The sequence below is a fragment of the Eucyclogobius newberryi genome, unplaced genomic scaffold (assembly GCF_026437365.1).
Source record: "Eucyclogobius newberryi isolate DKJ021-1_F unplaced genomic scaffold, fEucNew1.0.hap1 SCAF_19, whole genome shotgun sequence".
NCBI lineage: Eukaryota > Metazoa > Chordata > Actinopteri > Gobiiformes > Gobiidae > Eucyclogobius > Eucyclogobius newberryi.
Genome location: NW_027315823.1, coordinates 24,440,631 through 24,450,180, shown reverse-complemented (window position 1 = coordinate 24,450,180; position 9,550 = coordinate 24,440,631). Strand labels below are relative to the sequence as shown.

At 38.1% G+C, this 9,550-nt stretch overlaps 2 protein-coding genes across 3 annotated transcripts; one reads left to right on the top strand and one right to left on the bottom strand.

The window, feature by feature from the left end:
- The first annotated feature begins 1,169 nt into the window (after positions 1-1,169).
- ninj1 (ninjurin 1) lies at positions 1,170-7,061 on the top strand. The gene is made up of 3 exons (XM_072452889.1): positions 1,170-1,315; positions 3,539-3,776; positions 6,027-7,061. Exons 1-3 carry the CDS (start codon positions 1,211-1,213, stop codon positions 6,167-6,169), a joined length of 486 nt encoding a protein of 161 aa, XP_072308990.1. The 5' UTR covers positions 1,170-1,210; the 3' UTR covers positions 6,170-7,061.
- Positions 7,062-7,198: 137 nt separating this feature from the next.
- On the bottom strand, positions 7,199-9,466 carry card19 (caspase recruitment domain family, member 19). 2 transcript variants are annotated; one of them, XM_072452887.1, is made up of 6 exons: positions 9,402-9,466; positions 8,538-8,680; positions 8,277-8,433; positions 8,141-8,203; positions 7,908-7,973; positions 7,199-7,821 (listed from the first exon to the last, which is right to left on the bottom strand). In XM_072452887.1, exons 1-6 carry the CDS (start codon positions 9,406-9,408, stop codon positions 7,712-7,714), a joined length of 546 nt encoding a protein of 181 aa, XP_072308988.1. In that variant the 5' UTR covers positions 9,409-9,466; the 3' UTR covers positions 7,199-7,711. The 2 variants fall into 2 exon arrangements, with proteins under 2 accessions (XP_072308988.1, XP_072308989.1); XM_072452888.1 differs by having other exon boundaries at positions 8,538-8,677; positions 9,402-9,459.
- Between the last annotated feature and the right edge of the window lie 84 nt (positions 9,467-9,550).

Here is a 9,550-nt window from a genome sequence, read left to right as displayed (position 1 = left end):
AGTCTGACTCTTTTGGTTGTCCTACATATCAATTTAGGACCCTGTCCCCCATCACTCACAGAGGATTACCCCCTTTTTTATTTTTGCCACATGAATAAAATGTGAGATTTACACAACATGATAACATATATTTTCCTGCGAATAAATCAATACTTTTTTGAGTGTACTGGCAACTGTTGCTATTTAAATCTCTCTGTGCGTCACAATGGATAACTACAGATAATATTATGGTGTAATTGCATCTAGGATCTTAAATTTCCTGCGTCTGCCCCTCCATGTCCCACCACATTCAACCACTCCCTCTTTTTCAACAATTTTGTGGCGGTCACCCAAGGGGCAACTTCAGGCAGTTGGAAAAATGTTAGACCTAGTTGTAAGCTTACCTCATATTTTCCGTTCGGAATATCTGAGGTAAGCATAATGTCTATATGATGTGAAAGAGGGGGTTTGAGTGTTGGTCACTGTTGAATTTGGCTCATTTATATTTAAAGACCCATGTAACCTAACAATAAACTAAGTGTGTCTTTCTTCATTTTGGCAGTTTTTATCACTGTGAAAAGGTTATGCTTGCTTACTGTGAGCGGACTGCATCTCCATAAACCTGACTCGTACCGCGGTGACCTGGAGGAGCAGCCTTCTCATAGAAATGTTGTCCCTGTTGCTTATCTCCCACAGTATGGAATTAAACCTATTTATCTCCACGTTTAGCTCCACAAAGACCGTTCAGAAGTATGGTTTTAATGTTCTATTGCCTTTGAATCATGCAGGTGACATACCACCTCCAGAAAGTTATATACTGTGGCTTTGCTATTCGGATGGGGACTGAGTTATGTCTCTGAAAGTCAAAGGCTTATCGAATGGTGGGAGTCACAATACAGCCACTAGAGGTCGCCAAAGAGCCTGACTGAAGAGCACGCGTAATCCTGCAATAAAACATTTCCCTTTGTCAATGTCTTAAATCAGTCATATGCTATTTTATTGCACAACTTGCAACAAATAGACAATCAGCTTGAGTAGTTTGTGTAATTCCCTGGTAATACCCTTAACGTAATGTCCCAAATGTCTTTCACATGACCCTGTTCCACCGCAGCCCCCCTTCTGGAGGGAGGAGTCCTTCCAACCGGCGCTGGTGTACTGCCGCCTCTCCGTGCCCACCGCCCGGACCACCGCCCGGACCACCGCGAGAAGGCTGCCAGGCTCCGAGGGCTCCATGAGTGGACTATTACCGTCGACAGAACATTCATCACAGAGAACCGAAATGGCGACGGATCATGTGGAAATGAACGGTGATGCTGATCCGAGCGGAGAGGCCGAGGTAATACTGGACCTCTTCTATGTTAAGCCTTCAACTAATGACGGCTGTGACCGGGGCAATGACCGTAAACTCCTCACGCACGGTCCTCCGGCGTGTTCACGTATTCAGCGGGATTTGTGTTTATATTCGTTCAGCCAAGACAGCTGAACTAATTCACCATAGCTCAGGTTAGATGTAGGACTTGTAGACTTCATCTTCATGCTTTGGCTTTCTACACCAGTTTTCAGTTGGGACAATTTAGAAAGTTTGGTCAAACAGTAACTGCATAGTTTGTCCCTGCTGCCCCTTTGGTGCTGTCTGGGAGGCTCAGATTACACATAATGACAGACAATACAAAGAGTGTGGGCAGGAGCAGGTCTCAATCCCGAGGAGGAATGGGCCGCGCGTCAACAGTTTATTACAGGTGCAGAGGAAAAGAGACCCTCTTGTTACATTGGAATTCATCATTGTTTGAGAGAAAAGAAGACGAAAACAGATTATAATATAGGTCCATTTAAGGTAAGTATTTGTGGGCTTGCCATGCCGTACCAGTCTGAAATGTTCCCATGTGCATTAAATTCTAACGGTGCATTCACACGTTCCTAAAGTTAGTCAATTTTATATGAACATGGTTTGGTCCTGTTCTAGTCCAGCTTTAGGTTCAGGTTTAGTCCCAATTTAAATGTGGTGAAAATGGCCTACTGCTTATGAATTATTAAAGTAAGATAAGATAATCCTTTAATATCCACACAAGGGGAAATTTCGTTGTTACAACGCAGTAGAACAGGAGGAAAGGACAGATTACAGGAAGTTTCAAGACACACTCTTAATAGAACAAAAACAAAAAAACTCTTATTAACAAACCCTCCTCAAAGTAGAATACAATATTAAAGGAGTATTTGTGTAACCCTCTCAATGTCTATTTCTTTTCTCACAAAAAGCAGAGCAATAAATTGGTAATTGTGTTATCTAAAACATGTCTGCTTATTTTGTATAGGTCTGTCTGTGTGGAATCAGGCGCAAAATGATTGTGTCTTTTGTTCATTGCTTATACTGTGAAATTCTTTAAATGCCAGTGGATACTCTCTTCTGCCCCGACTGAAAACCCCAAGCAAGTCACAAATATTAGCCTTTCTATATTTTAGGACAATCTAGGTATTAAAATGTCATCACTATGAAGGTGAAGGAATTATTTAAAGGGTTTTTCCCTCCTTGCGTTAGTTTGGTCATTCAAACCATGTCAAACTAAACTGTAAATGTTACATAAGCAATGAGAAATCCCAGCAGTGTCTCCTGTGTATGTTGCTTTAGTTACAGCCCAGGACTCTCAGGCAAATAGGCAAATGACTGTGACTTGCATTAAGATTGCTTCTGTATTAAACTACTCACAACAATGATATCTGTTTTGTAACGTTATGAGCGAAGCTGACTTGTTTTTCCCATGTACATTTGGGTGGAGCTATTTGACTTCTGCATATGTTTTAGTTATGACCCCAGAACTTACACGACAGGAAGTGGCTGTGGACAGAGTGCCAAACTAAAATGAAACAGTGACCTCTTGAGACTTCCTGTTGTTAGGGGTTATGAGCTTTAATTTCTAGTTTACCTATTCTTTTTATTCTTTTATCTTTCCTAAATATTTCTTAATCAACAGAAATGAATATAAAACACAGATTGTATTAACATTTCACAGATGAGGGATATTATCACCAAAATACAATAGTGTAAGTTGTAATGTATAACATCTCTAGAATAACCATTAACCGTTAAGCATTAGAACAACCTTCACTCCTCACATGCACCCTCACCTTTTAATAACCAAGAGACATTAACATTTTAGTTTAGTTTAGTTGACCAAATATTCTGTTGTTTACTGCCTTATATATACTACCTCTGTCATGTGCCATCATTTAAAAAATGTATTTGTTATGTTGTTGGAAAATATATTTTCTACATTTCATCCCTTCATCAGCCAGTTCCTCTGAGCAACTGGTCAGGAGCAGTGGGTGACAACAGTGCAGTGCTGAGGAACCATTTGTAGATTTTGAGGCAGGATCTTGGTTAAGAGCAGGTTTTTTTTGTATTACTTGTACTTGTGTATATGACATATGACCTATATATGACTTGTAACACAGAATGTAAACTTAGGGGAGCTACTATGCTACCATTCAGTACCAATCAGGGTCATAATAAAGTGATTACACCTAATCTGTGTATTTGTGCTTTTACCTGTGTTTGGTGTAGGTTCCGCTGCGGGGCCACAGCAAGAGGCCTCGGGGGCCCCTAAACATGAACCACTATGCCAATAAGAAGAGTGCGGCGGAGAGCATGCTGGACGTGGCTCTGCTGATGGCTAACGCTTCACAACTCAAGGCTGTGCTAACGCAAGGCCCAGACTTCACCTTCTACACTGTCCTCATCGCCCTCATCAGCATCTCCCTCATCCTGCAGATACTGGTGGGCATACTGCTCATCTTCATCGGTGAGTACAACACCGCTCGCAAAATCATAGAGATCATACTGATGACCACTTTATGCCAATGAAGCGTAAATTCTAAAGCATGATCCTCCCAGTAAACACCATATTGTGAATAAATAAACCACAATAAACAAATAGCACAATGTTACACTTTAGTATCTATAACAAGGCATAGATGTTTATTAATTTGATTATTTGACTGAAATATTATGGTTGCTTTGTACAAAAACAAAATAATATTTTCTGCTAATACAGTGGCTCCCAATCTCAGACCTCATAAAATAATATTTGGCTATCCATATGTAAAAACTATTAATAAGTCTCATTCATGAAACTGTCAATATAGTTATTGTCGTGCAGCCATGTGGGAAGTGTCTGAGTCAACACAGAGCTGCATTGAACAGAAGGGTTGAATCACTATATAACCAGATATATCTCTAATGTTTTCCTCAAAGTTGAGATCATACAGACAGTTTTAGGGTCCAAGATTAATTCTATCCAGACCAGGGGTTCTCAGACTTTTTGGACAAAGTCTGAATCAAACATCATAGTCAGGTCCAAAGGCTTTATAAAAGGAAAAGTCTTAGATACCACAGTAATACTCTGTAATGTTTGATCAGTAGGTCATGGTGTTTAGACCTTTATTTCAATGTAGTTCTGCCTCCAAGAAAGTCACTTGGTCGCCTCCTTTCACCGTTAAACTCCACAGCGTTATCTTATGCAAACAGAGAACACGGTGATTGTGATTGTGATTGACAGATGCCTTCAGAGAGCTCGTAAAGGAACACACCGGATCTCAGCTGGTTCCAATTTGTCTTTTCAGCTTGTGGGAACTCATTATACTGTGAGGGCGTGTGCAAAATGTCTCTCTCTCTCATAAAAAGTAATAAAAAAAGATAACACACACACAAATAGAGAACATAATCATAAACATAAGGCTGTGCAATGAATACAATATTATCAAGGTGTGATCTAATAACTTAAACATGTCAATGATCAGCTTTGGGCTTGATTAAACTGCAGTTAGTCGACTAAAGGGCGACGTGACACTGACAAAAGATCTTCAAACTAAAAAGTATCCACAAACTCAAGGGAATTCATGAAAAACAACACAGAAAAGTACAAATAACAGCACAATTAATGATCTAGTATTTAAGTATTAATATAAGTCAAAGTATTTAGTTTAGGTCTATTTTTATCTTACTTAGGGTAACCCTGTTGTTAATGCTGCTTTTTTTTAAAAATCTATTATTATTATTGTTGTTTCATATGTGTTATTTGAACACCTTATTGCCAAAGCAGGTTCCTATTTTGTGATTTTTTTTGTTCACTAACAATGCCAATAATTGTTAGTGAACAAAAAAATAAAAAAAATCGGATCATCTGAATCTTACGAAAATGAACATGTATTTGTTGTATATGTTGTGGTTTCTTTTATGAACTGTTATAACATATGTGTTTTTAATTTAAAACAAATATACCAGTAGCTTGAATATCAAATTAAGTATCGTATATCATTAACACTCAATATCAAGGACCATCCTCCATAAACATCAGACATGTCGGTCTTTGTTTAACCAGCCAGCCTCAAATGATGACCTTTATAAATGATGTTTCCTGCACCCTTTAGACCCGGCCCCGGGACAGGGACTTCCTCTGGCCCTGTCTAATCCCTCTCAGCTCCTGACAGCTCAACCCGTCTCAACCTGCTCATGTCTCTTCAACTTTCTTCCAAATCAATTGACTTTTAGAATACCAGTGACTAATGTGTAATCTGACAAACATTGTACTAAAATAAGACGAAAGTTACATCAAAATAATATGACTCAAGCAGAAGTACAAAGAAGTGGTCCAGGAAATTACTCAAGTAAGAGTAAAACAGTTTTTTGGGAAACTATTGATCAAGCAAGAGTAACTTTAAAAATAAATGTCTGCACGCAACATTTGATTCATAACCGGGCTTTTTTAACAGAAACGACAAAATATTAAATAATGTACAAAGGTATTTTCAAAGGATAGACACAATATATTTTAATAAAAAAACATTAAATGGCTTTTGATATTAATTTCCTGAACATAAACTCTAGTCTACAGACTTAAAATCATTACCATTGAACACAGAAAATAGACAAATGTCTTCTTCTTAAGTCTGACCTGTGCTCTCAATATCAATTTAAATGTTATTAATTGCTCAACTTTATAGTCTTGATAACTATGCAGTGCTCTTGTGATGTTTCCTTCTTGTGATTTCAGTGAAGTGGAACCTAAACGATGAGACCATGCACTATAGACTGAACATCCTCGAGAATGTTGCTACTGCCCTGGTTTTTATCATTGTTGTGGTTAATGTCTTCATCACTGCCTTTGGTGTACAGCAGCCACAAAATAGCGGATAACCTCAACTTGATGTACTTTTCACCTGAGCCCTTGACCAACAGCGCTACAGGCAGTATTATAATCCAATGCTACTGCTCAGACTTTCTAACCACGTGAACGCATCCTACTGCTGCCTTCAATTGCAAATCCACTGTGGACCAAAAAAGATATTTTGTATTCATGTGTTGGAAATGGGAAAGCAAGCGGGTATGTGTGTGATGATACATTTTAGTACTTTTTATTACCTCAAGTACCTGAAACTAAATGCATTTATATTTCAGAGACAACAAAGCCTATTTTATTTAAGAAACATGAGCTTTAGAATTGTGTGTTGCATCGTTTAAATAACCTTTTTGTACAAGTGACTTGGACCAGTGCATTTCATTGCATGTTTTAGAAACTTCCATTATATGAAGTATAATTTTATCTGTGCTGTTCTATGCAATCCATGTTTAGTGTATGCTATCATGATGTCATCTTCTTTTTAACACTGAATATAATTGTTTCTATATTTTTTTATTACTGAAGTTGAAGTCAAATTCCTCTACTGCAATTTTACACAAAGTTTAGAAATGTTTGTTTGTCTTACACATTGTTTAATGTGTTAAAAGTAGGATTTTTAAATGTCATGGTCTAAAATCTTTTATGTATTTATTTATTTTTTTCAATGCAATATTTTTTTTTTATATTATTTGTTTTCTTTATTGTGTACACAACTTAAATTACCTGCAGAGGTTCCTGACACCAAATTGACACCATTGATAGCAACTATGTAGTGAATCTTCTTTCTTCTTTTTTGATGTCAGGCCTAAACTATTGTTTTACCAAAGATCATATCTTAATTACATCATGGCATTGAATACACTGTGGCACTTTGGTGTTTTCTGATTTATTAATAAAATGGAAAATGTCTTTGTAGTTAGATACCTGTTTAATAGAAACACAAGTAAAGTGACCAGCAATCGTTAAAGAACACATTTTATTTCATTCTTGTCATGTTTTAGACGTCTGACCGCTCAAGACCACACACATTTGAATATAGAAGGGACTGGCTGGTCAGGCAAATGGTTATTCTATTCATGCAAAGGGAATCTGTGGCTCTAACTGGGCAGCGTACAAACAGGAAGAAGCTGCATCCTGATGGAGATTCCAGAAAAGTGAATATATCCTCTCACTGACAGGGACAACGTAAATATTTAGACTCTTGAAAAACTTTATTTGCAATGACACAACGCAAGTGTAAGCCTTATTTTTGTGTGTGTGTGTGCGTGTGTGTGTGACCTCAAGGACAAATACCATCCTTGTATAGAAAACGCTAACAGATACTAGTATGGTTATTCTTACAAAATGTCCCTTTAAACAATGAAGGCTTCCAATTTTACATAAAGTGCACTCTCATTTGCTGCTAAGAATAGGTTACATATGTTTCATCAGAAAACAACCACCACAACATTAGAAACAATACCAAATGTTACAAATATATTTTAAGGCTTAAAAATGGTGTGCTTTGGCAATTCGTACATTCACAGTGAGGTGTAAATGTAGAAAAAATGTGGTGTATATTATTTCCTGAGGGTTTCTTCTGTGTACCATATGAGAACCTCTTGTGCCTTTTTCTTCAGACCTAGAGCTGCCATCCCCAGAGCACGACTGCCTCCTGTCACTTTAGCTTCTACAAATAAATACATAAATAAATGAAGGAGACTCCATAGAAAAAAACATTATAATTATGATCAAGTCAAAGAAAATACCATTTACCTCCATAATAGTAGATTAAAGCCAATCCCAATGCAATACTGAAAGAGCCCATGAAGAAGAAAGGCCCTAGCAACAATATAAAAAGAAGATGAGTGTATTTTATTTTTGCATCTCAGAAAATAATCATATTTTTCCGTACAAGACAGTAGCTTCACAGATAAGCGAAGGAAGTATCCACGGTTAAAAAGGGACAAAAAGGTTGTGAACCGTTGTACTACTTTATGCAGTCTTACCATGATTATTCAGGACATGTTTCTGCTGCTGGTTTAGAGGATATCTCAGTGGATCTAAAGAATCTAATTCAAAGATAATGTGTTAAGTCTTGTTAACATTTAGGTATTAAAAATATTGCGGTCGAGACGTACGCACCCCTGAGGCGAAGCCGGGTTGGTAAACTGTAGTACACCTCTTCCACATGCAAGTGTAGAGCTCTGTAGAACTCTCGACAGGCTTCATCTCCTTTACTCTGGAGATGTGTCAAGAGCTCGCCGAGCCGGACACTGGTGGGCACCTCCAAGTTACGAAACTGTCAAAAAAGCAATAACTCATTTATGCTGTTTTATTACAGTTCTGATGAGTGAGATTATGGACATGATCTGTTTTGTATAATACAGTATTAAGTGTTCTTACTTTGGAGGCCTCCTTATCTGTGAGTATTTGAGGGTAGATTCTGTTCAGTTGTAGAATGAGTTTGTCCACAAGCTCTGTGTCCAGTCTGTGGTCAGTCTTGAGGAAGGCGCTGTCCTCTGCAAGCTGGTCATGAAAACTGTCTGCTGGCGTAAATTAGCATACAAATTACATTTGATTTTAAACAAAAGCTATGACTAGACTATAATTGGAGCTTTTACAGCAGCAATAATCTACACAGTAAAGTCAGTTTGATTCAGAATTCACTTTGTGTTGGTCTAATGACGTTAAAAGATTGCAGTGGGTTCACAACTTGAAAACACGTGCATATTTTAAAGTGATTTTTAGAGTGTTTTTTCTGGTATTTAACTTGTCTTGCATTTATTCATATAGCCTAGACGTGTTTCCACTGCAAAAATACTGCGAACGAGCTCGCCTTTCCACGGGTTTGACCTGTCACTTGGTCCGGTGGTCTCCCCTGCGTGTCTCCAGGACGTGTTACTGATATAGTCTGGCATTATACTTGACTAACATCTCCATGGAGACAGTACAGCGTATCCTGCAGCTGAAAAGTTACGAAGTACACCTTTAATTTTAAACAAAGAGCTTAAATGAGAGTGTGTAAAAGAGCATAAAAGTTGCACCGAAGCCTGTAGGAATAGTGCTGATAGTCATTTGAAAAGACTAGTTTTAAAACGTTTCAAAACTTCAGTAAAGTTGTTACGCGTTTGTCGTAAAGCGGAGCAACACCAGTTTGTTACTGTAAAGACGTGCGTTAGTCTGAGGAAACACGCGCTGTCAGAGAACAAAGAAGAAAACTGCGTTAAAAACCTGTCAAATATTCGACATTTGCTAAAAGACACGAACCTCCCATTGTAGAGTCCCCTCTTTCTGCCCTTTGTTTGGACACTCCCTCTTACGTCACCGCGTAACCACGTATCAGGGCGTGCGTCATCACGTCGCGAACGTCTTAAAGTCTTCCGGAAACATAAAGTGAGTAGAAAATACTTCGCCTA

Bases quoted from the DNA above. Each gene is read 5' to 3' on its own strand.
- ninj1 (XM_072452889.1), top strand. From the start codon at position 1,211: ATGAGTGGACTATTACCGTCGACAGAACATTCATCACAGAGAACCGAA. The intron at 1,316-3,538 runs GTAATACTGGAC...TGTTTGGTGTAG, and splicing joins ATCCGAGCGGAGAGGCCGAG to GTTCCGCTGCGGGGCCACAG. The intron at 3,777-6,026 runs GTGAGTACAACA...TTGTGATTTCAG, and splicing joins CATACTGCTCATCTTCATCG to TGAAGTGGAACCTAAACGAT.
- card19 (XM_072452887.1), bottom strand. The intron at 7,974-8,140 runs GTAAGACTGCAT...TATTGTTGCTAG, and splicing joins ACATGTCCTGAATAATCATG to GGCCTTTCTTCTTCATGGGC. The intron at 7,822-7,907 runs GTAAATGGTATT...ATTTATTTGTAG, and splicing joins TTTAATCTACTATTATGGAG to AAGCTAAAGTGACAGGAGGC.